General features: G+C 38.8%; 1 protein-coding gene across 1 annotated transcript in view; it reads left to right on the forward strand.

Moving 5' to 3' along the window:
* The window catches only part of LOC101117288 (glycerophosphodiester phosphodiesterase domain-containing protein 4-like), a 155,014-nt gene that overhangs the window by 34,687 nt on the left and 93,201 nt on the right, over nt 1-27,126 (forward strand). The window contains exons 4-9 of the mRNA XM_027960072.3: nt 421-480; nt 11,223-11,321; nt 11,392-11,485; nt 12,299-12,376; nt 13,584-13,729; nt 14,113-14,195. Coding sequence (XP_027815873.2) covers nt 421-480; nt 11,223-11,321; nt 11,392-11,485; nt 12,299-12,376; nt 13,584-13,729; nt 14,113-14,195 — 560 coding nt within the window. The remainder of the gene's footprint in view (nt 1-420; nt 481-11,222; nt 11,322-11,391; nt 11,486-12,298; nt 12,377-13,583; nt 13,730-14,112; nt 14,196-27,126) is intronic.

Consider the following 27,126-nt stretch of genomic DNA (forward strand, 5'->3'; position numbering starts at 1 on the left):
GCACTGGCTCCTCAAGAAAGGTTTTTTAGATGACCCTTGGAAAGGCTGGCCCCTGACCTCTGTTCTCTAAGAAGTGACTGAGTAATACCTACCAAGAAATTGGTAGGAACTCAAGAAAGATATCAGTACACTAACTTTGCAAAATCCCAGAGAAGATGATAATAAATTCTTCCAGGGGTTGCTGGTGAAAGGTACAAGTAGGAGGTGACACGTGAACTTTCTTTGAAGCTTCAGTGGCATGGGAAGGGGGAGAGCTTTTTAGCAGAGGAACAGAATGGCAAATTCCCAGCATATGAAAACTGCTGATGTAGCAAGAAGTGGATGTAATACCAGACTCTGAAAGAATTTTGAATTCAGGAAAGAGTTTTTGGCAGCATCTTGGGGACTTCAATATAGTCTTTTTTTTTTTTCTTTTTTCAGGTACTTGGGATTTTGTTGCTTTGGGAGGGGATTGAATTGTACCTGCACTGGTGTCATAAGGTAGGACATCTGAATCTTCATAGGAGTCCTGAGACCAGGACTGAATGTGCCTCTTTAGCACTGTGTCAAATACAGAGCTTCCCTTTGTTTTGTTGTTCCCCTTATAGAAAAAGACTACTTACACCATTTTAGTTGAAATCGTTAAATTTGTAAGAAAGGTAACTGATGTACTGAAGGAACTGAACCTCAACTTTATTTTTTCTCCCTACTCTGGACTCTGTGACTCTGTTCTTCTCATTCCCGTAAAATCTTAGGCAACCTCCATTATTTTCCCAGTTCCTTTATAGTCACAAGAACAGTCTTGTTTCATTCATTAAAAATTTCACTTCACTCCAACTTCTTGAAGTATTTCCCTTCCCCAATTTCACATGACCCAGGCCTGGGAACTTGCAGTGGTGGAAAGAGCATGATTTTCCTTTTACCTTTCTTCCAGAGTATGGCTCAGGGGAAGGAGAGATAGGATAAAAGAACACAGTCCCACACGGAGGGGTTGGTTCTATCAGGACCAAGTTAATGCAGTTGTTGGCTCTTAACTGCATGGATTTTTCCATGTGTATTTTCAGAGACCCTTCTGCTGACTTCCCTGGTGGCTTAGATGGTAAAGTGTCTGCCTACAATGCGGGAGACCGGGGTTCAATATCCCTGGGTTGGGAAGATCTCCTGCAGAAGGAAATGGCAACCCACTCCAGTATTCTTGCCTGGAAAATCCCATGGATGGAGGAGCCTGGTAGGCTACAGTCCATGGGGTCACAAAGAGTCAGACAAGACTGAGCGACTTCACTTTCACTTCTAACGTTGAGAACCTTGATTGCAACTCTCTTGGTAAAGTGAATGCCTATCTTCCTATATGCCCTGATGCTTCTCTGCTGAGGTCCTTTTGACTCTCCCTTAGTTTGAAGCCCTTTAAAGTTATATTAGCAATTACAAAGGATCCATACCTGTTCTGAGGAAGCAGTCATTACTGATCCAGCATCTGAAGACATGCAGCTCATTTCCAACACTGCCTCTCTTGTCTTATACTGCCATGGCCTTGAGCATCTCCAGCACAGCCTCTTGGTATTTATAGACTTTTTTTAAGGCATGGTTTTCCTTGTATTTCCTCAAATCCAGGAGCATGTCAAATTCTCTGAGTGATCTCCTTAAATTTCCTCTTTTTCAAAAGGAAAGTATGAACTGAAAATATAAATTTAAGGATTAGAACAGATGGAAATTGAAGTTGTAAGTTCTTACAAGGAAAGAGTGTAGACTGAAAAGTACATAAACAGGCCTGTTGAGATCACCATCTATTTTGGAATTGGGACAGCACTATCAGTTAGTTACTACCAAGTTATAACCCTATAGGTTGTACCATTCTGATGATCATTCTAGCCTTTTACAGAAACCATGCTTACCTTGCTGCTGGCAGTGAGTGCTGCTACTTGGCCTCTGCCACAGGAGAATCTTATCATTGCTTTTGAACTCAGGAAGCCAGTTTGAGTGGCAACACCCCTCACCTTTATCCAGGCATAAAACATGGCCACTCTGGTGCTTTTCAAGGATGCTGACACTTTCTCACTATGTGTTTTTCAGTGTCCTCTGAGACCGCCCATAGAGCCCAGTATAGTGTGGTTTAGCTTATTATAGGTGATAGCATTCCAGAAACCTTTTCTCAATAAACCATTGAATTCTTTCTTCCATATTACACCAAGAAATCGCTGGCATCCCAATTTTATAATGCATCGGCTACCATTTTTTTTTAAATTGAAGTATACTTGGTTTACAGTATTATATTAGTATTAGGTATGTAACATAGTAATCAATATATTTATATTATATTCCATTTAAAATTATTATAAGCTGTTGGCTATATTCCCTGTGCTGTACATAACATCCTTGTATCTTGCTAAGTTTTATATCTAGTAGTTAGTGTCTCTTAATCCCCTTTCCCTATCTAGCTCCTCCCCTACTCCTTTCTCTGCTAGTGACCACTAGTTTGTTTTCTGTATCTGTGAGTCTGTTTCTGTTCCATTATATTCATTAATTTATTTTGTATATTCTGCATATGCATAAAAACATACAGTATTTCTCATTCTCAGTCTGATGTGCTTTACTAAGCATAGTATCTTCCAGGCCCATCCATTTTTTGCAAATGGCAAGTTCCATTTTTATGTCCTAGTTGTATTCCATTGTGTGTAACTACATACACACACACACACACACACACACACACACACACACCACATCATTTTATCCATTCATCTGTTGTTGATGAACAGTTAGGTTCCTTCCACATCTTGGCTATTGTAAATAAAACTGCTATGAGCATTGGGGTTCATATTTCTTTTTGAATTGATGTTTTCATTTTCTTTAGCATAACCCCAGGAATGGAACTGGTGGAACATATGGTAGTTCTGTTTTCAATTCTTTTGAGGACCCTCCATACTGTGTTTCATAGTGGTTGTAAAAATTTACATTTGTACCAGTGTGTACTAGGATTCCCTTTTTTCCACATCCTTGCCAACATTTATTATTTGTTGAATTTTTGACAGTGGCCATTCTGACAGGTGTGAGGTGATAGCTCACTGTGGTTTTGCTTTGCATTTTTATGATGATTAGTGATGCTGAGCATCTTTTCGTGTGCCTTTTTCACCATCTCTATGTCTTCTTTGGAAACATGTCATTCAGGTCTTGTGCCCAATTTTAAATTGGGTTGTTTCTTTTTTTAATGTTGAGCTGTATGAGCTCTTTATATATTTTGGATGTTGACCCCTTATCAAGCGTGTGATTTCCACATATCTTCTCTCATTCAAAAGATAGTCTTTTCATTTTGTTGATTGCTTCCTTTGCTGTATCAGTTCAGTTCAGTCACTCAGTCATGTTTGACTCTTTGCGACCCCATGAACTGCAGCACACCAGACCTCCCCATCCAATACCAACTCCCCAAGCCCACCCAAACTCATGTCCAAGAATCAGTTATGCCATCCAACCATCTCATCATCTGTCGTCCCCTTCTCCTCCTGCCCTCAATCTTTCCCAGCATCAGGGTCTTTTCAAATGAGTCAGCTCTTTGCAACAGGTGGCCAAAGTATTGGAGTTTCAGCTTCAACATCAGACCTTCCAATGAACACCCAGGACTGATCTCCTTTAGGATGGACTGGTTGGATCTCCTTGGAGTCCAAGGGACTCTCAAGAGTCTTCTCCAACACCACAGTTCAAAAGCATCAATTCTTTGGCACTCAGCTTTCTTTATAGACCAACTCTCACATACATCCATGACTACTGGAAAAACCATAGCCTTGACTAGACAGACCTTTGTTGGCAAAGTAATGTCTCTGCTTTTTAATATGCTATGTAGGTTGGTCATAACTTTTCTTCCAAGGAGTAAGCGTCTTTTAATTTCATGGCTGCAATCACCATCTGTGATTTTGGAGCCCAGAAAAATAAAGACTCTCACTGTTTCCACTGTTTCCCCATCTATTTCCCATGAAGTGATGGGATCAGATGCCATGATCTTAGTTTTCTGAATGTTGAACTTTAAGCCAATTTTTTCACTCTCCTCTTTCACTTTCATCAACAGGCTCTTTAGTTCCTCTTCACTTCCTGCCATAAGGGTGGTGTCATCTGCATATCTGAGGTTATTGATATTTCTCCTGACAATCTTGATTCCAGCTTGTGCTTCTTCCAGCCCAGTGCTTCTCATGATGTACTTTGCATAGAAGTTAAATAAGCAGGGTGACAATATACAGCCTTGACGTACTCCTTTTCCTATTTAGAACCAGTCTGTTGTTCCATGTCCACTTCTAACTGTTTCTTCCTGACCTGCATACAGGTTTTTCAAGAGGCAGATCAGATGGTCTGGTATTCTCATCTCTTTCAGAATTTTCCACAGTTGATTGTGATCCACACAGTCAAAGGCTTTGGCATAGTCAATAAAGCAGAAATAGATGTTTTTCTGCAACTCTCTTGCTTTTCCGAAGATCCAGTGGACGTTGACAGTTTGGTCTCTGGTTCCTCTGCCTTTTCTAAAACCAGCTTGAACGTCTGGAAGTTCACGGTTCACATACTGTTGAAGCCTGGCTTGGAGAATTTTGAGCATTACTTTACTAGCGTGTGAGATGAGCACGATTGTGCAGTAGTTTGAGCATTCTTTGGTATTTCCTTTTTTTGGGATTGGAATGACAACTGACCTTTTCCAGCCCTGTGGCCACTGCTGAGTTTTCCAAATTTGCTGGCATAGTGAGTGCAGCACTTTCACAGCATCATCTTTCAGGATTTGAAATAGCTCAACTGGAATTCCATCACCTCCACTAGCTGTGTTAGTAGTGATGCTTCCTAAGGCCCACTTGACATCACATTTCAGGATGTCTGGCTCTAGGTGAGTGATCACACCATGGTGTTTAACTGGGTCATGAAGATCTTTTTTGTACAGTTCTCCTGTGTATTCTTGCCACCCCTTCTTACTATCTTCTGCTTCTGTCAGGTCCATACCATTTCTATCCTTTATTGAGCCCGTCTTTGCATGAAATATTCCCTTGGTATCTCTAATTTTCTTGAAGAAAACAACACAAGAGAAAACTTTACGGATGGACATCACCAGATGGCCAACACCGAAATCAGATTGATTATATTCTTTGCAGCCAAAGGTGGAGAAGCTCTATACAGTCAGCAAAAACAAGACCAGGAGCTGACTGTGGCTTAGATCATGAACTGCCTATTGCCAAATTCAGACTTAAATTGAAGAAAGTGGGGAAGACCACTAAACCATTCAGCTGTGATCTAAATCAAATCCCTTGTGATTATACAGTGGAAGTGAGAAATAGATTTAAGGGACTAGATCTGATAGACAGAGTGTCTGATGAACGATGGAGAGAGGTTCGTGGCATTGTACAGGAGACAGGGATCAAGACCATCCTCAGGAAAAAGAAATGCAAAAAAGCAAAATGGCTGTCTGAGGAGGTCTTTCAAATAGCTGTGAAAAGAAGAGAAGCGAAAAGCAAAGGAGAAAAGGAAAGATATACCCATTTGAATGCAGAGTCCCGAAGAATAGCAAGGAGAGATAAGAAACCCTTCCTCAGGGATCGATTCAAAGAAATAGAGGAAAAGAATAGAATGGGAAAGACTAGGGATCTCTTCAAGAAAGTTACAGATACCAAGGGAACATTTCATGCAAAGATGGGCACAGTAAAGGACAGAAATGGTATGGACCTTTGCTGTATATAAGCTTTTAATTTTAATTAGGTCTTATTTATTTTTTTTTCCCTTGCTTGAGGAGATGAACCCAAAAAATATTCTACGACTTACATCAGGGAGTGCTATTGCTTGTGTTTTCTCTAGAAGTTTTATTATTTCCAGTCTTAAATTTAGGTCTTTGATCCGTTTTGAGTTTATTCTTATATATGGTCTGAGAAAATGTTCTAGCTTCTTTCTTTTACATGTACCACTCTAGCTTTCCCAGCACCACTTATTGAAGAGACTGTCTTTACCCCAGTGTACATTTTGCATGTGTAGGCCACTACTGAGCCAAGGTTTCAGAAAATGAAACAAGCAGTTAGAGTCATTTTACAATATATAATACCTGAATTCTGGTATAGTGAATCCAGAATCTCTGGTAAGTGCACACTTATCAACATTTTGTTGTTGTTCAGTCACTGTCATGTCCAACTCTTTGCACCCCATGAACTGCAGCACACCAGGCCTCCCTGTCCTTCACTATCTTCCTCAGTTTGCTCAAACTCATGTCCATTTAGTCAGTGATCCATCCAGCCATCTCATCCTCTGTCGCTTGCTTTTCCTGTTGCCCTCAAACTTTCCCAGTATCAGGGTCTTTTCTAGTGAGTTGGCTTTTCGCATCAGGTGGCCAAAATATTGGCACTTCAGCTTCAGCACCAGTCCTTCCAGTGAATATTCAGGATTGATTTCCTTTAGGATGGATAAATAAATAAATTACACACACACACAGACACAGACACAGACACACACACACACACACACACACACAGTGAAAGTCTCTCAGTCATGTCCGAATCTTTGCAACCCCATGGACTATACAATCCATGGAATTCTCCAGGCCAGAATACTGGAGTGGGTAGTCTTTCCCTGCTCCAGGGAATCTTCCCAACCCAGGGATTGAACCCAGTCTCCTGCACTGCAGGCGGATTCTTTACCAGCTGAGTCACAAGAGAAGCCCATACATACATAAGTTTAGCCCAGTCTTGAATTCTTTTCTCCTTGTTTAACAATCATAGGATTTTTTTTGTACATAGACTGTAGAGTTTGGTCAATAAATTTAATAGAGCCATCTCTTTAAGTATTCTTAGGTCTAATTCTGATTATAAGTCTGTAGACAAATAGGAAAAGGAGTACGTCAAGGCTGTATATTGGCACCCTGCTTATTTAACGTATATGCAGAGTACATCATGAGAAATGCTGGGCTGGAGGAAGCACAAACTGGAATCAAAATCGCCGGGAGAAATATCAATAACCTGATATGTAGATGACGCCACCCTTATGGCAGAAAGTGAAGAAGAACTAAAAAGCTTCTTGATGAAAGTGAAAGAGGAGAGTGAAAAAGTTGGCTTAAAGCTCAACATTCAGAAAACGAAGATCATGGCATCTGGTCCCATCACTTCATGGGAAATAGATGGGGAAACAGTGGAAACAGTGGCTGACTTTATTTTTCTGGGCTCCAAAATCACAGGTGGTGATCGTAGCCATGAAATTAAAAGACGCTTGTTCCTTGGAAGCAAAGTTATGACCAACCTAGACAGAATATTAAAAAGCAGAGACATTACTTTGCCATCAAAGGTCCATCTAATCAAGGCTGTGGTTTTTCCAGTAGTCAGGTATGGATGTGAGAGTTGGACTATAAAGAAAGCTGAGCGCCGAAGAATTGATGCTTTTGAACTGTGGTGTTGGAGAAGACTCTTGAGTGTCCCTTGGACTGCAAGGAGATCCAGCCAGTTCATCCTAAAGGAGATCAGTCCTGGGTGTTCATTGAAGGAACTGATGTTGAAGCTGAAACTCCAATACTTTGGCCACCTGATGCGGAGAGCTGAGTCATTTGAAAAGACCCTGATGCTGGGAAAGATTGAGGTAGGAGGAGAAGGGGATGACAGAGGATGAGATGGTTGGATGTAATCACCGCCTCGATGCACATGGGTTTGGGTGAACTCCGGGAGTTGGTAATGGACAGGGAGGCCTGGCATGCTGCAGTTCATGGGGTTGCAAAGAATCGCACACGACTGAGCAACTGAACTGACCTAAGACAATGGAAAGTGATGCAGGTGAGGTATGAGAAAGAATGGGCACCCCCTTGAAAGGTGACCACCTTAGTCAGGGCTTCATCCATTGAAGGATTAGGTTCCTGGACATGTGAGGAGAGATTGCTTCTGTTGACAGCAGGGATTCTGGGGGGCTTGGAGTTTCAGTTTTTAGTGTGCAAAGAATAAACCTGGAAGGAAAGGGTTAGTACCAGGCCTGTAAACTATTCTCCTTCCACTTAGGCATGTTCAGAGAGGAATGAATGACCACAATCAAAACTCTTTATAAACATACCGAAGGTATTTAAACATACTAAAAATAGTTATTAGTCAAAAGATAGTGAGGAATTTTTATCTATGAAAATTTCTAGCAGAATATAACCTGGTATATTTGGGTTGCTTATTGTAAATAATCTTGAAATTTATAAATTTGTATGGTGGGAGACATGGCTGACCCAAGTTGCATAATTAATGGGATATAAGATAAGGATGCTCCATAACTCAAAAGGCTCCTTCGTGAATCGAAGTTTCCATACATTTTGCTCAAAACACACACCTCACATTAACAAATTTCTTTTTATTGAAGTATAGTTGATTTACTTCATGGCATATAGAAGGGGAAAAAGTGGAAAGAGTGAAAGATTTTATTTTTTTGGGCTCCAAAATTACTGTAGATGGTGACTGCAGCCATGAAATTAAAAGATGCTCTTTGTAAGGAAAAGTTGCGAGAAAGCTAGGCACTGTATTAAAAAGCAGAGACATCACTTTGCTGACACAGGTCCTTTTAAACAAAGCTATTATTTTTCCAGTAGTCATGTGAGAGTTGTGAGAGTTGGGACATAAAAAAGGCTGAGCACTGAAAAATTGGTGCTTTCAAACTGTAGTGCTGGAGAAGACTTGAGAGTCCCTTGGACTGCAAGGAGATCAAACCAGTCAATCCTAAAGGAGATCACCCCAATCAATCCTAAAGGAGATCACCCCAGAATATTCATTGGAAGGCCTGATGCTGAAGCTGAAGCTCTAATACTTTGGACCACCTGATGTGAAGAGCTGACTCATTGGAGAAGACCCTGATTCTTGGAAAGATTGAAGGCAAAAGGAGAAGGGAATGCAGAGGATGAGATGGTTAGAGAGCATCACCGCCTCAATGAACATGAGTTTGAGCAAACTCTGGGAGATAATGAAGGACAGGGAAACCTGGCGTGTTGAGTGCATGGTGTCACCCAGAATTGGATACAACTTAGAAACTAAACAACAGCTTAGTTGATTTACAGTGTTGTTTTAGGGGTACAGCCAAGTGATCATTTATAAACACACATGCATATATATTCTTTTTAAGATTCTTTTCCATTATAAATCACTGTAAGATGTTGAGTATAGTTCCCTGTGCTATGCAGTAGATCCTTGTTTTTTAATCCATTTCATATATAGTAATGTGTATTTGTTAATCCCAAACTCCTCATTTTTCCCTCCCCATTCTCCTTTCCCCTTTGGCAACCATAGTTTGTTTTCTGGGTCTGTGAATCTATTTCTGTTTTGTAAATAACTTCATTTGTATCTTTTTTTGGATTCTGCGTATAAATGAAATCATATGATATTGGCCTTTCAATCTGACATACTTAGTTTGACAAGGTCTAGATTCATCTGTGTTATTGCAATTGGCAATATTTCATTTTTTAATGGCTAAGTAAGATTCCATTGTATCTGTGTACGACATTTTCTTTGTGCATTCATCTGTTGATAGACATTCATGTTGCTTTCATGTCTTGGCTATTGTAAATAGTGCTGCAATGAACATTGGGGTTCATGTATTGTTTCAGACCATGTTTTTCTCTAGATATATGCCCAGGAGTGGTGTTGCAGGGTCATATGGTAGCTCTACTTTTAGTTTTTTAAGGAACCTCCAACCATTTTCCTGTGGCTGCACCAGTTTACATTCCTACCAACAGTTTAGGAGGGTTCCCTTTTATCTACACCTCTCCAGCAATTATTATTTGTAGACTTTTTTTGACAGCCATTCTGACTGGTGTGAGTTGATACCTCATTGTAGTTTTGATTTGCGTTTCTCTAATAATTGGTGCTGTTGAGCATCTTTTCATTTCCCTGTTGGCTATCTATATGTTTTCTTTGGCAAAAGGTCTGTTAAGGTCTTCTGCCCATTTTTGATTGGGTTGTTTGGTTTTTTGATAGTTGCAGCATTTGCAAATATTTTGTCTTCTTCTGTGGATTGTCTTTTCACTTTGTTCTTGGTTTCCTTTGCTGTGCAAAAACTTTTAAGTTTAACTAGGTCTCATTTGTTTATTTTTGCTTTTATTTCCATTATTCAAGAAAATGGATTCCAAAAAATATTGCTACAAAAAACACACCTCATATTTTAAGTACAGGATCAGCATGTATCCTAATACAGGAGAGGAAAGACATTTTTATGAATAGCTGCATTTGATAGAATCAGATTTTTCCACAAGAAAAATTTTTATCTTTAATTGACTATATCATTTCAATCATTAGTGAAGTTTGGTGTTGGGTGTGATCACAGAATCACAGAAGATTCATATGAATCTTATTTGACAATCAAACCCTTGTGTTGTAATGGTTAAGATTTCTGCATCTGTTAATAGGAGAAATTGGACTATAATTTTTCTCTCTTGTAATGTCCTTATTGAATTTGAATATCAATATTTTGTTAGCTTCATAAGACAAGTTAGAGAGCATTCCCTCTTTTTTATTCTCTAGGAGAGCTTGTTAAAGTGGAAATATTTCTTTCTTAAAAGTTTGGGAAATTAACCATTGAAGGCAGTATGACCTGGAATTATTTTGTGAGAAGGTTTAATTATGGAAACAATTGCTTTTTTATAGAGATTATGAGAGAGTGGGAACCAAGTGTTCTTTACAGGCAACATAGAAGCAGAAAAACTATATTTGAAGGAGAAAAATTTAAAGTTGTATATTCTTGGTCTCAGTGTTCTTTCTCAATGAAATAATTAGTGTTCTGGCTAGCAGATATTTTTCATCTGTTCAACAAATGTTTATTGGGTATTTTATATGAATCAGACATATTCTGCAAGGCAGTGAAGATATAATTATAAACAAATATTGTCCTTGACCTCTTGAAACTTACAGTCAGCTGGGGAAAACATTCGCTGAGAAGGTACTTAACTTATAAAATATTTTTTACTTGTTACCATATTGAGTCATATAAAAGAGTAGTGAATATTTATAATAGCCATTATTGAAGCTGAGTGAGACATGCCAGGCCCAGCTGAGGTGGAGATGATAAGTTAGTAAAGGTATCAGGCCATATACATAGCTGTGTAATTTTTTTTCTCCAGAAAGCAAAGGAGGTAAATTATTGAATTCATCTAATATTGAGCATTTGCAGGTTGGATAGGTTAAAAGGATGAGGAAATGAGGACCCAGACACTATAGGCACACATACATTTCCTAAGGATGGTTCTCATCCAAGATTAGTGCTTGGAAGTCAGGAAATTCTTTTTGTTTCCCCAGACCCTGATTCTGCTAGTGATTGTGATATGCTCATTTTTTTTCTGGATTTTATTCACTTACTGGAAAGACAGATGGCTCACCGTTGGGCTGTCACTGCAGGTAAGCACCATTCTTAGTTGTAGCCCTGTCTGTTCAAATGTGTTCAGCCTGACTTTTGGCTTTCTCCCAGGTCTTTGCTCCCTACATACACCTGAGCAGCATAGCTATGATGGTTATTCTTTCATGGCCTTTGGCTTTCTACTTGATCCATTTGGAAGGAGAAGGTATGTTCTGTGGGTGAAACCTTGCCTGATCCTTTCAGTTCTGCCTTTAACTTCTGTACCTTACTCAGTGAAACAAGCTGGATAGGTAGCCACCAGTATACCTCTTTGAAATTCATTCAGCTTGTTACTCAGTCATGCTCCGTATAGTCAGACAACCCCACATGACCTATCATAGCATTTCCCTGATCAAACCAATCTTCTTGTAAAGAGGGATTCTTCTAGAAAAATAAAAATTTCTCTCTTTTGTTACACATTGACTGTCTTGAAATGGATTGGGATTAGGGAGAGAATAGAGGCAATTTTATTTGACCAGAATGATGTTATAAATCCCAGTTCTTTAAGTTTGTATTTAAATATTGCTAGTTTCAACTCATGAACCAGGTGCAGATATCCATGGGTACATCTTAGTAACTCAGAGTAGAAGTGTGTGAGTCCCTGTCACATCTGGGAACTTCCCCAGAAGCAGAAATATGTGCCTCTGTTCTCTCCATTCTTTGTCCTAATATCATGGAAACAAATAAGAATCAGAGGTGTACTTGAAACTGTTTTGAGAATGGAGTTATCTCTCCACACCCTTACTGAGAAACCAGGAGGACCTTCTGTCTGTGTCTTTTTGATTACTGGTTCAACAAGGAATGCTTGCCTTCTACTTGTTTGTACAGATGCAGGCAAGAGAAAGACTAGGATTGCAGTGTTGCCCTTGTGTGTTTGTATATGTGTATATATGTAGGTGGAGGGTGAATTTTAGGAAATGTTTCTGGGGGCAAGATCTTAGAAGAAACAATAATTAACTTTTCTTTTCCTAAATTTTAGCTAGAATCAGAAGATACCAGATGACATGTAATGAGAGAAAAAGAAACAAGAGATGTAATGTGCTCACAAAGTTGAGAGGTTAGAGCTGAAGATCTATGTTCAAAAGTGACATAGGTGGTAAAATTTAAAACTTACAAATGGGTAAAATGTTCAGAGGTCTAAAGTAGTAAGTGGGAAATGGCCAATGATAAATAGGTATTATGGTCAGGCTCTGTGTGTGTGTGTGTGTGAGAGAGAAAGAGCGCGCGAGCACAAAATACTGAGTACCTGTGGTGTCAACTATTGTATCAATTCTATGAAGTAGATGTTGGTAGCAAGATAGCTCCATTTTTCAGAATGAAGATAATGAAGACCCAGAGAGGTTAAGCAACATGTCTGAGTCACACAATTAGAAAGTGGTAGCATCTGGCGTTGAATTCACATTTCTGTCAACTACTATCCCTTCTGGGCTTCCCCAGTGGCTTAGTAGGTAAAGAATCTGCCTGCCATGCAGGAGACTCAGGTTCAATCCCTGGGTCAGCAAGACCCCTTGGAGTAGGAAAATGGCAACCCGCTCCAGTATTCTTGCCTGAAAAATCCCATGGACAGAGAAGCCTGGAAGGCTAGTCCAAAGGGTCACAAAGAATTGGACACACAACCAAACACACATCAGCACTATCCCTTCTACTCTACCTTACTGCCTGAAATAGAGGCATTTAAAGCTTATCTTTGGCCTTCCCTGGTGGCTCAGTGGTAAAAAATCCACCCGCCGATGCAGAAGATGTGAGTTTGATCCCTCAGTTGGGAAGAGACCCTGGAGAAGATAATGGCAGTCCACTCCAGTCTTCTCGTCTGGGAAACCCATGGATGGAGGAGCCCAGTGTGCTACAGTCCATGGGTCACAAAGAGTCAGACATGACTCAGTGACTAACAAAGCTTATTTTTAAAGGGCTTCCTGGCTTTCTCAGAACCAACTAAACTCCTCTTTCTGAGAAGATATTCCTTAACAGTCCCTCTTTTTCCTTTGCTTCCCACCTCTTGTACAATTCATTCCTTTGTAAATTTACATTTGTAACAGTAGTGACTTAATAACAATGCTTATATTTGGATATTCCTGTGTTTTCAAATCACTGAGAGAACATAAGGATATGAAAGAAATATAGAGTAAATCAGTGAGTCTACAGAGTTAGTGAACCCATGGACTGAGTATTTATTGGTTGTTGCTTGGGGATAGTTGCTTGGGATGGTTCTCCATTCCTGTTTGCTTTTTTTCCCCCCTTACTTCCTCCTCCTTCAACTTTTTCAGCTCTACAAGTGGCTGTTGGATTGCCCTTTTTTCTTATCCTTTTGTGTCTCTATTTGCTTCCATTGGGGAATTTTTCTCCCTGCGTTCAGGAGAAGAATAAATTGGCACCCAAGCCGGACTTCTTTGGACATAGAGGTGCACCCATGGTAGGTCTGAGCATGAAGAATGTGGGTGAGTAAATGTGTGCATGGGTGTAGAGGGCCCATCAGATCCTCAGAACCCCCTGGAGAAGTAAAGGGGTTGACTTGAGATGACAAGAATAAGTAATTAATTGTAGAGGTTGGACTTGAACTCACCTAATTCTCAGTCCATTTCTCTTTATTGTGTCCAGTGACATTGCCTCAGATGAGCAGAGTCCCTGAATCAGATTTGGTAGACAAGATTGTAGGCAGGTTCTTTGAACAAAGAGCCGAGGGAACCAAATTTTGCTTTCTAAAGTCCTTTCTTACTGGGCCCCGTCACTACCCTAAAAGGGATATCAGCAGAAAAGACTGTGAAATTAAAGGCCTAATGTCCTTTTCTTCCACAGCTGGGGCCTGAGAATACCATCATGTCCTTTGAGAAGGCTGTTGAACATGGGGCCTATGGACTGGAGAGTGATGTACATATAAGGTAGGAAAGAAGGGACCAGGGCGGGAGGAGAAAAGACCAGTGGATGACTCTAGTCTGGCCCAAGCTGTAGAGAGGGCAAGCCCTGGGAAGTTTCACCCTTATTAACCTGGTACATCTGTAGATAACATACATAAATCACTTCTCCTTTACAAACCACATATCTGCACCCCTACATTCTCAATCACAGACTCATAAATCACACACTCTATATAGTCTCCACAAATAGCTCAAATTTGTATCCCCTGCCAACATGCTTACAACTTGTCCCCATGCCCTACCTTAGCAATCTATTTAATTAATTAGTTAGCATTCCCTGGACACCTACTATATCCTTCTTTTGAGTGCAAGGGAGGGGCAGATGAGTGAGATAGAGTTCTGTCCAAGAGCTGTTCCCAGCCAGTGAAGGAGACATGACATGTTTACAAAGAACCTTATTCCTTTTATGGATCTTAACATTTTAAATAACATTTTCCAGGGCCTTTGAATAATACTTAGGCATTTTAGTTAAATGCTTTAGATGTTTTAAACTGCAATTATGCATTTAATGTGTTTTCTTTTTTAGGTACTGCAGTTTCAGTCTTTTCAGACTACTTGAGTAATTCTTACAAATCTAGCACATTAAATGTATAACTATATACATTGTTTGATATATTTCAAATCCTTTTATAAATGAGATGTGAACTTATAATCACAAATCTAGATCAGTTACTCAATTTCATATTTTAAATTGGATTTACAAAGGTAACCTTTCCAAATTGCCTTAAAAATAATTTTACTTAAAATTTACTTAAAGTGCCAAATACCCAAAGATTCAAGTAAAATATTAATAACATGTATGCTTTTTTGGAAATACATATATTTAATTCTTCATTTCTCTACTTTGAAATGTACCTACTCACCAAGAAGACAATTAGGTCATTGAGGTTGCTTTGCCAAGTAAATATTTTGTGTTGGCCTCATTTTTTCAATTAAAATTTTTTGAAGTAAAATACAAAACATTAAATTTACTATGCTTACTATTCTAAGATGTATGTATCAGTGGTATTTTACATATTTTTAATGTTGCGGAAACTTCAGCCAACTATCTCTGTGACTTCTTTTCATCTTGTTAAAGCTTTAGACCCACTAATCAATGACGCCCCATTCCCTCCTCCCCCACCCCCCAGCCCCTAGAAACTCCATTGTACTTTTCTGTCTCCATGATTTTGTCTATATTTTAGGTACCTCATATAAATGTATAATTCATATAGTATGTGATTTTTTTTGTGACTGGCATGTCTGTCAGTCTTGTAGTCTTCAAGTTCATTCATATTTTATTTCAAAATTGCCATCCTTAAAGGATGAATAACATTCTACCGTATATATATATATATGTGTATATATATATATATATATATATATACACTTGCATTTTGCTTTAATCAGTTTTGACATTTGGGTTGGTTTTACATTTTAGTTATAGTTAATGCTGCATTGAACATGGGTGTATAAATATCTATTTGAGACTGCTTTCAGTTCTTTGGGGTATATGTCCAGAAAGGGAATTGCTGGGTTACAATGATAATTCTCTTTTTAATTTTTTGAAGGACTGTCCTAGAGTTTTCCACAGTAGTTGCATCATTGTATGTCCCCACTTACAGTGTAGAAGTCTTCTAATTTCTCCACATCTTTGCCAACAGTAGTTGTTTTATGTTCTTTTGGTGGGAGCCATCTAATGGATGTGAAGTATGATATTTCATTATAATTTTGATTTGCATTTCCCTAGTGATAAGTAATGTTGACTATATTTTCCTATACTCACTGTCTATCTATAATCTTTGGAGAAATGTCTATTCAAGTCCTTTGCCCATTTTTGAATTTTTTGTATTTTAGTTTACTGAATTTCATTTAAAAAATTGAAATACAGTTGATTTATATTGCTGTGTTACTTTCAGGTGTACAGCAAAGTGATTCAGATCTCTCTCTCTCTCTCTGTCCTTTTTCAGATTCTTTTCTAGGGTTGTATTTTTTTGCTGTTGAGTTTTAGAAGTTCTCTCTATATTTTGGATATTAATCACTTACCAGATATTTAACTTGAAAATATTTTCCCATTCTGTAGATTGCTTTTTTACTCTATTGATATTGCCTTTTTATGCACAAAATGTTAAATATTAATGAAGGCCAATTAGTTTATTTACATTGTTGCCTGTATCTTTATTTTCATATCCAAGAAATCATTGCCAAATCATTGCCAAATATATTTTCCCCTGTATTTTCTACTAAGAGATACATTGTTTTAGTTTTTACATTTAGTTCTTTGATCCGTTTTGAGTTTTTGTATATGATGTTAGGCAGTGGTCCAGTTTTGTTCTTTTCATGTGAATATCCAGCACCATTTGTTGAAAAGATTGTTTTTTTTTTTTTCTCTCTGTTGAATGGTCTTGCCACCCTTGCTGAAAGTCATTTGACCATATATGCAAGGGTTTATATCTGGACTGTGTTCTGTTCCTTGTCTGTTTGTCTTTATTTCAGTACCCTACTGTTTTGATTACTGTAGGTTTGTAATAAGTTTTTAATCAAGAAGTGTTAGTACTCTAGTTTTGTTTTTCTTTTTTAAGATTGTTTTGGTTTGTGATTCCATATGAATTTTAGGATGACTTTTTCTTTCTTCAAAAAATGTCATTGGAGGCCAAGATAATAAGACAGTAGGATAACCATGAGCTTGTCTGCTTCCATGGGCACACCAGAACTGCAACTACTTACAGAGAAACTATCCATGAGAATAACCTGAAGACTAGCAGAAAAGATTTTCTACAAATAAAGATATAAGGAAGGAACCACAGTGAGACAGATAGGAGGGGCAGTGATTTGGTATAGTTAAGACTTTATACCCCAGGGTAGGTATAATGCAAATATAAGTATTATCACAGAGGTTCTTCCCAAGGAGTGAGGAGTTTGAGCCTTACACTGGGATTCCCACCTCAGAGGTCTTGCACTGGGAAGATGAACCCCAAGAGCATTTCACTTTGGGTGAGTAGGGTTTACTTTTGGGAGAGCCAGAGGGCTGTGGGAAATAGAGACTCCATACTTAAATAGAAAACACAAACGTTCACACACTTGTGAGATTCAGGGCAGAAACAGTGATTTGAAAGAATCTTTGGTCAGACTCACTTGATGATCTTTGAGAACCATCTGGAGAGACAGGAGGTAGTTGAAACTCATCATGGACACGTAGACACTGGCAGCAGTGTTGCTAGAGAAGACTCTTGAGAGTCCCTTAGACTGGCCAAGAGATCAAACCAGTCAATCCTAAAGAAAATCAACCCTGAATATTCATTGGAAGGACTGATACTGAAGCTGAAGCTCCAGTACTTTGGCCACCTGATGCAAAGAGTTGACTCATTGGAAAAGACCCTGATTCTGGGAAAGATTGAAGGCAGAAGGAGAAGAGAGTGACAGAGGTTGAGAGGGTTGGATGGCATCACATATGCAATTGACATGAACTTGGGCAAACTCCAGGAGATGATGAGGTACAGGGAAGCCTGGCATGGTTGCAGTCCATGGAGTCATGACAAACCGGCCATGACTTGGTGACTGAACAACAGTCAGAGACTTCTGATACAACCTTAAGCATACTAACATTCACATTTGGGAGGGGGTTCTCATAATGAGAAGCCCTTAAGAAGGAAATGGAAGCCTACTCCAGTATTCTTGCCTGGGAAATCCCATGGATAGAGGAGACTGACAAGCTATAGTTCCTGGGGTAGCAAAGAGTCAGACATGGTTTAGTGATTAAACAGCAAGTAGCAGCAGCAGAAAGAGGGGAGAGAAGGTGTGCAGAGAATATATTTGAAGACATAATAGCTGAAAACTTTCCTAATCTTGAAAAGGAAACAGACATCCAAGTCAAAGAAGGACAGAGAATACCGAACAGCTCAAACCCAAAGAAGTTCACACCAAGACAAGTTGTAATTGAAATGGCAAAAGTTAAAGAGAAAATCTTAAAAGCAGCAAGGGAAAAGCAAAACGTTATGTACAAAGGAATTCATATAAGATTTTGAGCCAAGTTTTTGGCAGAAACTATGTGGGCCATGAAGGTCAATTATTTAAAATAATGAACAGGAAAAATCTATAACCAGGAATGCTCTACAAGCTTCTCACTCACATTTGAAGGTGAAATAAAGTTTGATCCAACCAGTCAGTTCTAAAGGAAATCAGTCCTGAATATTCATTGGAAGCTGAAGCTCCAATTCTTTGGCCACCTGATATGAAGAACTGACTCATTGGAAAAGACCCTGATACTGGGAAAGATTGAAGACGGGAGGAGAAGGGGACAACAGAGGAAGAGATAGTTGGATGGCATCACCGACTCAGTGGACATGAGTGTGAGTAAGCTCCTGGAGTTGGTGTTGGACAGGGAAGCCTGGCGTGCTGCAGTCCATGGGGTCACAAAGAGTTGGACACAACTGAGTGACTGAATTGAACTGAAGGCTAAAAGAATTCAGCTCCATGAAACCAGCTTTACCAGAAATGTTAAAGAGACTTCTCTAAATGGAAAAAGCCACAACTAGAAATAGAAAAATTTGAAAGGAAAAAGTTCATTGGTAAAGGCAAATACATAGTAAAGGTAGACGATCATTCACTTATAAAGCTAGTAAGAAGGTTGCAAGGTAAAAGTAAGAAAGTCATCTATGTCCACAATAAGTAGTTAAGGGATGCACAATATAAGAAGGTGTAAAATAATGATGTCAGGCCAGACATCTTGTGGCTGTGTTGTGCTTGTGAGCCCTGTAGGACTAGGAAGGACCGATTACTGCATGGGGAGAAGGCCGACAGTGGCTTGAGGAAGGTCCTAGCCCTTCTGCACTTATGTCTGGCAGAGCTGATTTGGGACAGTGAGGGAATCCTTCCCAGTCACTAGGATAATTGGCTGGTTGGCCACACCTTTGAGTACACAGCAAGATATTGAGAAGTCAGATGAAAAGCCCGGACTGTGGTGTTGAAACAGATTAATAAGGAACTTAATGATTTAGCCCATGAGCCTTCAGCAGTGTTTTTTCAGGTCCATTTGGTGCAGATACATTTCCTTGGCAAGCCGCAGTTATGGCACCTAATGACAGCCCATATGAAGGTGGCATATTCTTTTTACCAATTGATTTTCCTACAGACTGCCCCTTCAAACCACTTACCATTGCATTTACAACAGGAATTTATCATCCAAATATTAAAAGTAATGGCAGCATTTGTCTCCTAAGATCACAGTGGTCTCCTATTTTAGCTATATATATATATAATATATCTAAATATATAAGCAGCATCACATTCCATTAAATTTCATTAAAAAGCAGCAGCATACCTCTTTTCAAATGCAAATCAAACATTCTCCAGGACAGATTACATGCTAGGCCATAAAACAAGCCTCAGTAAGTTTAAGAACACTGAAATTATATCAGACCTCTCTCTCAACCACAGTGCTATAAGCTTATAAATCAATTAAAAGGAAAAAAACCTGGAAAACATACAAACATGTGGAGGCTGAAGAATGATACTAAACAACCAATGAGTCACTGAAGAAATCAAAGAAGAGAAAAATAATACCTGGAAGCAAAATGAAAAAACAGTGATCCAAAATTTATGCAATGCAGCAAAGCAGTTTAAGACAAGTTTGTGGTACTACAAGCCAACCTTAGGAAACAAAAATAACATAACCTTACACCTAAAATTATTAGAAAAAGAGGATCAAACAAAACTCTAAAGTTCAGTTCAGTCGCTCAGTTGTGTCCGATTCTTTGCGATCCTATGAATCGCAGCACGCCAGGCCTCCCTGTCCATCACCAACTCCCAGAGTCCATCGAGTCAGTGATGCCATCCAGTGATCTCATCCTCTGTCGTCCCCTTCTCCTCCTGCCCCTAATCCCTCCCAGCATCAAAGTCTTTTCCAGTGAGTCAACTCTTCGCATGAAGTGGTCAGAGTACTGAAGTTTCAGCTTTAGCATCATTCCTTCCAAAGAAATCCCAGGGCTGATCTCCTTCAGAATGGACTGCTTGGATCTCCTTGCAGTCCAAGGGACTCTCAAGAGTCTTCTCCAACACCACAGTTCAAAAGCATCAATTCTTCGGAGCTCAGCCCTTTTCACAGTCCAACTCTCACATCCATACATGACCACTGGAAAAACCATAGCCTTGACTAGATGGACCTTAGTCAGCAAGGTAATGTCTCTGCTTTTGAATATGCTATCTAGGATGGTCATAACTTTTCTTCCAAGGAGCAAGCGTCTTTTAATTTCATGGCTGCAGTCACCATCTGCAGTGATTTTGGAGCCCAAAACAATAAAGTCTGACACTGTTTCCACTGTTTCCCATCTATTTCCCATGAAGTGATGGGACTGGATGCCATGATCTTCGTTTTCTGAATGTTGAGTTTTAAGCCAACTTTTTCACTCTCCTCTTTTACTTTCATCAAGAGGCTTTTTAGTTCCTCTTCACTTTCTGCCATAAGGGTGGTGTCATCTGCATATCTGAGGTGAGTGATATTTGTCCCGGCAGTCTCGATTCCAGCTTGTGTTGCTTCCAGTCCAGCTTTTCTCATGATGTACTCTGCATACAGGTTAAATAAGCAGGGTGACAATATACAGCCTTGACGTACTCCTTTTCCTATTTGGAACTAGTCTGTTGTTCCATGTCCAGTTCTAACTGTTGCTTCATGACCTCCATATAGATTTCTCAAGAGGCAGGTCAGGTGGTCTGGTATTCCCATCTCTCTCAGAATTTTCCACAGTTTATTGTGATCTACACAGTCAAAATCTTTGGCATAGTCAATAAAGCAGAAATAGATGTTTTTCTGGAAATCTCTTGCTTTTTCCATGATCCAGCTGATGTTGGCAGTTTGATCTCTGGTTCCTCTGGTTCCTTTTCTAAAACCAGCTTGAACATCTGGAAGTTCATGGTTCACGTATTGCTGAAGCCTGGCTTGGAGAATTTTGAGCATTACTTTACTAGCGTGTGAGATGAGTGCAGTTGTGCGGTAGTTTGAGCATTCTTTGGCATTGCCTTTCTTTGAGATTGGAATGAAAACTGAGCTTTTCCAGTCCTGTGGCCACTGCTGAGTTTTCCAAATTTGCTGGCATATTGAGTGCAGCACTTTCACAACATCATCTTTCAGGATTTGAAACAGCTCAACTGGAATGCCATCACCTCCACTAGCTTTGTTTTTAGTGATGCTTTCTAAGGCCCACTTGACTTCACATTCTCAGGATGTCTGGCTCTAGATGAGTGATCACACCATCATGATTATCTGGGTCATGAAGATCTTTTTTGTACAGTTCCTCTGTGTATTCTTGCCACCTCTTCTTAATATCTTCTGGTTCTGTTAGGTCCATACCATTTCTGTCCTTTATTGAGCCCACCTTTGCATGAAATGTTCCCTTGGTATCTCTAATTTTCTTGAAGAGTTCTCTAGTCTTTCCCATTCTGTTGTTTTCCTCTATTTCTTTGCATTGATTGCTGAAGAAGGCCTTCTTATCTCTTCTTGCTATTCTTTGGAACTCTGCATTCAGATGCTTATATCTTTCCTTTTCTCCTTTGCTTTTCGCTTCTCTTCTTTTCACAGCTATTTGCAAGGCCTCCCTAGACAGCCGTTTTGCTTTTGTGCATTTCTTTTCCATGGGGATGGTCTTGATCCCTGTCTCCTGTACAATGTCATGAACCTCATTCCATAGTTCATCAGGCACTCTATCTATCAGATCTAGGCCCTTAAATCTATTTCTCACTTCCACTATATAATCATAAGGGATTTCATAAAGCTGAGAGCAGAAACAAGTAAAAGAGACATTATAAAGCAATGGAAATGATCACTGAAAGTATGAACTGGTTCTATGAAAAGAGATGCAAGATTGTTAAACCTTTAGCCTAACTCTTCAAGAAAAAAAAGAGACCTAAATCAATAACAGAGAAGGCAATGATACCCCACTCCAGTACTCTTGCCTGGAAACTCCCATAGACAGAGGAGCCTGGTAGGCTGCAGTCCATGGGGTCACTGAGAGTTGGACACAACTCAGTGACTTCACTTTCACTTTTCACTTTCATATATTGGAGAAGGAAATGGCAACCCACTCCAGTGTTCTTGCCTGGAGAATCCCAGGGACAGCAGAGCCTGGTGGGTTGCTGTCTATGGGGTTGCACAGAGTCGGACACGACTGAAGTGAATTAGCAGCAGCAGCAGCAAATCAGTAAAGTCAGAAATGAATAAGGGAAACTTAACAACAAACAGCACAAAAATAGAAAGGAGCATAAGAGATTGCTATGGACCTATCAATGACTCATTAATGAATTTGGTAAAGTCTCAGTCTATGGAATTAATGCACAGAAATATTTTGCATTTCTATATACGAAAAGAACTGTCAGAAAGAGAAAATAATCCCATTCACAGTGACATAAAAAAGAGTAGAATACCTGCAAACAAATCTTACTAAGGAGCTAAAACATCTGTACTTTGAAAACTGCAAGACACAATAAATGAAACTGCAGATAATGGAGAAGTATAGAAAGATACACCATGCTCATGGACTGGAAGAATTAATATTGTTAAAATGACCATACCAACCAGATGAAATCTACAGATTCAGTGAAATCTCTATTAAAATGTCAATGGAATTTTTCACAGATCTAGAACAAATAATTCCAAAATTTTTATGGGAACACAGAAAACCTCTGAGTACCCAAAACAGTCTTAAGATAGAAGACGTCCTTCAAAGTATACTGTAGAGCTACAGTAATCAAAACAGGATGATGTAGGCACAAAAAGACACATAAATCAGTGGAACAGAATAGAGAGCCCAGAAATGAGTCCATAGTAATATGGGCAGTTAGTATATATCCATGGAGACTAAAATATGCAATGGGGAAAGGAAAGACTCTTCAAAAAATGGTGTTGGGATAACTGTACCACTTTCTCACACCATATACAAAATAAACTCAAAATGAATTAAAGTCTTATGTGTAAGATCATAAAACATAAACTTGTAGAAGAAAATATTGGTAATGTACTCTTTGACTTAAGTCTTAGAATTTTGAAGGGAGGTCTGTTTTGTTAGGCTAAGGAAACATAAGCAAAAGTAAATGAGACAACATCAAATGAAAAAAGCTCTTTCTCAGTGAAGGAAACAACAAATTGAAAAAGCTGTGTACTGAATGGGAGAAGATATTTGCAAATGACATATCTGACAAGTGATTAATATCTTAAAGAATATAAAGAACTCATACAAGTCAGCATCAAAGAAATGACCAATTAAAAAATGGACAAAGGACCTGAATAGACATTTTTTTAAAGGAGACATTCATGTGGCCAACAGACATATGGAAAGATGCTCTATATCACTAATCAATAGGGAAATGCAGATCAAAACCACAATGAGATATCCCCTCACACATGTCAGAATGGCTATTAACAAAAAGATAACAAATTATAAATATTGGCAAGGATGTGGAGAGAAAGGATCTCTTGTGTACTGTTGATGAGAATGTAAATTGGTACAGGCACTGTGGAGAACAATATGGAAGTTCCTAAATAAATTAAACATATAAATACCGTATATTCTAGCAATTCCACTTCTAGTTGTATATCTGAAGAAAATGAAAACACCAGTTTGAAAAGATATATACCCCACTGTGTTCACTGTAGTAGCATTATGTACAACATTCAAGATAAAGAAGCAACCTAAGTACCCATCAGTAGGTGATTGGATAAAGAAGAAATAATGTATGTAAATATGCAGTATTTCTCAGCCATAAACAGAATGAAACTAGCCATTTGTGACAACACGTTTGTACCTAGAGATATTATGCCAAGTGAAATAAGTCAGAGAATGACAAGTACTGTAAAATTTCATTTATATGTCAAACCTAAAACAAATGAACAATCATAACCAAATAGAAACAGAGTTAGTTATAGATGCAGAGAACAAACAGATGGTTGCCAGAAGGGATGAGGTTTGTGGAGAGGAGAGAAATAGGTGAAAGACCTTAAGAGGTACAAGCTTTCAGTTACAAAATGAATCACAGATATGAAATGCACAGTGTGGGGAGTATAATAGTGTAATATCTTTGGTGACAGATGACAACTAGGCTTAATGGTGATCATTGTTAAATGTTCAGAAATATCAAATTACTGTGTAGTGCACCAGGAATTAATATAGTTGTAGTTCAGTTATTCTTCAATTATACTTCAAAAGCAAGCAAGCAAACAAAAACCAAACAAACTCATAGAAAAGGAGGTCAGATTTGTGACTCGAGACAGTGACTAGATTTGTGACTCAGAGACAGGAGGGGTGAAATTGGTGAAATGAGATGAAGTACAGTCTTTCAGTTACAAGACAAATAAATATAGGGATGTAATATGTAACATGCTAAAGACAATTAAGGAAAATATTTTTTCATTTTCTTAATGTTGTATCTAGTGTTTCTTTGATGGCTCAGTGATAAAGAAGCCACCTGCCAATGCAGGAGACGTGGGTTTGATCCTTGGGTTGGGAAGATCCCCAGGAGAAGGAAATGATCACCCACTCCAGTATTCTTGCCTTGGAAACTATGGACTGAGAGGAGCCTGGCGGGCTATAGTCCATGGGGTTGCAAAAGAGTTGAACATGATTTAGTGACTAAACAACAACATCATCAATATTGTATCTGAATGAGATGATGGATGTTCACTAAACCTAGTATAATCATATTGTGATGGATGTAAGTCAAATAATTATGTTGTATGCCTTAATCTTTTACAGTGCTGTATGTAAAGTATATTTCAATAAAACTAGGGGGAAATCACTGAGATTTTGATAGGAATTGCGTGAATCTTCTCATTGCTTTGGTTAATAGTAACATATTAACAATGTTAGTTTTTTCAATCCATAAACATAAGATGTGTTTACATTTATCTGTCTTCCTCCACTTCTTTCAGAAATATTTTCTCATTTTCATTGCATGAATCTTTGGCCTCCTTTGTTTAAGTTCATTCTTTTAAGTATTTTATTCTTTTTGGTGCCATTTTAAATGAAACTGTTTTTGTGATTTCTGTAATTAGTGATCAGAGTGGAGATTTCTTATATTTGGAGTATAGGATTTCTCTTTGACACCCTGAGTCTTAACATGCTTTGCAAGTTACTTCATGAACCTGTACAGATATTCTTTGTTCTTAGTGTGTAGAAATGCAGCTGATTTTTGGCTGTTTCCTTGGTATTGCCGTTTTGTAAAATTTATTTATTCTGTTTCTTTTTGTTACGGAAATTTTAGGCTTTTCTGCATGTAAGAGTTTTTGTTGTTCAGTCATTGTCATGTCTGATTCTTTGTGACCCTGAGGACAGCAGCTCACCAGGCTTCCCTATCCTTTACTATCTCCCAGAATTTGTTCAAATTCATGTGCATTGAGTCGGTGATGGTATCTAATCGTCTCATCTCTGCTGCCCTCTTCTCTTTTTGCCTTCAGTCTTTCCCAGCATCAGATTTTTTTTCTAGTGAGTTGGCTGTTTGTATCAAGTGGCCAAAGTATTGGAGTATCAGCTTCAGCATTAGTCCTTCCTGTCAATATTCAGGGTTGATTTCCTTTAGGATTGACTGGTTTGATTTTCTTACAATCAAAGGGACTCTCAAGAGTCTTCTCTAGCACTGTAGTTTGAAAACATCAATTCTTTGGCAGTCAAACTTCTTTATGGTTCAACTCTCACATCTGTACTTGACTACTGGAAAAACCATAGCTTTGACTATACAGACCTTTGTCAGCAAAGTAATGCCTCTGCTTTTTAATACACTGTCTAGGTTTGTTATAGGTTTCCTTCCAGGGGCAAGCATCTTTTAATTTCTTGGCTGAAGTCACTGTCCGCAGTGATTTTGGAGGGCAAGAAAATAAAATCTGCCACCGTTTCCACTTTTCCCCTTCTATTTGCCATGAAGTGATGGGCCCAGATGCCATGATCTTGGTTTTTGAATGTTGAGTTTTAAGCCAGCTTTTTCACTCTCCTCTTTCATCTTCATCAAGAGGCTCTTTAGTTCCTCTTTGCTTTCTGCCATAAGGGTGGTATCATCTTTACATCTGAGGTTGTTGATATTTTTTGCAGCAGTCTTGATTCCAGCTTGTGATTCATCCAGCTCTGCATTTTGCATGATATGCTCTGCATATAAGCGAAACAGGGTGCCTGTATATAGTCTTATCTTATTATTTTCCCAATTTTGAACCAGTCAGTTGTTCTATATAAGGTTCAAACTGTTGCTTCTTGACCCACATACAAGTTTCTCAGGCCACAGGTAAGATGGTCTGGTATTCCCATCTCTTAAGAATTTTTCACAATTTGTTGTGATCCACACAGTCAAAGGCTTTTTCAATGAAGCAGATGTTTTTCTGGAATTGCCTTGCTTTCTTTATGATCCAACAAATGTTGGCAATTTGATCTCTGGTTCCTCTGCCTTTTATAAACTCACCTTGTACATCTGGAAGTTCTTGGTTCATGTACTGCTGAAGCTTAGTTTGAAGGATTTTGAGCATAACCTTACTAGCATGCAAAATGAGTGCAGTTTTTCGGGTAGTCTGAACATTCTTTGACACTGCTTTTCTTTGAGTTTGGAATGAAAACTGACCTTTTCCAGTCCTGTGGCCACTGCTGAGTTTTCCAAATTTGCTGGCGTATTGAGTGCAGCACTTTCACAGCATCATCTTTTAGGATTTGAAATAGCTCAACTGGAATTCCATCACCTCCGCTAGCTTTGTTCATAGTGATGCTTCCTAAGACACACTTGACTTCACACTCCAGAATGTCTGAAACCATCATAGTTATCCAGGTCATTAAGATCTTTTTTTGTATAGTTCTTCTGTGTATTCTTGCCACCTCTTCTTAATCTCTTCTGCTTCCATAAGGTGCTTACATTTCTTTTCTTTATTGTGCTCGTCCTTGCATGAAATATTGGACTT

The sequence above is a fragment of the Ovis aries genome, chromosome 21 (assembly GCF_016772045.2).
Source record: "Ovis aries strain OAR_USU_Benz2616 breed Rambouillet chromosome 21, ARS-UI_Ramb_v3.0, whole genome shotgun sequence".
Lineage (NCBI taxonomy): Eukaryota > Metazoa > Chordata > Mammalia > Artiodactyla > Bovidae > Ovis > Ovis aries.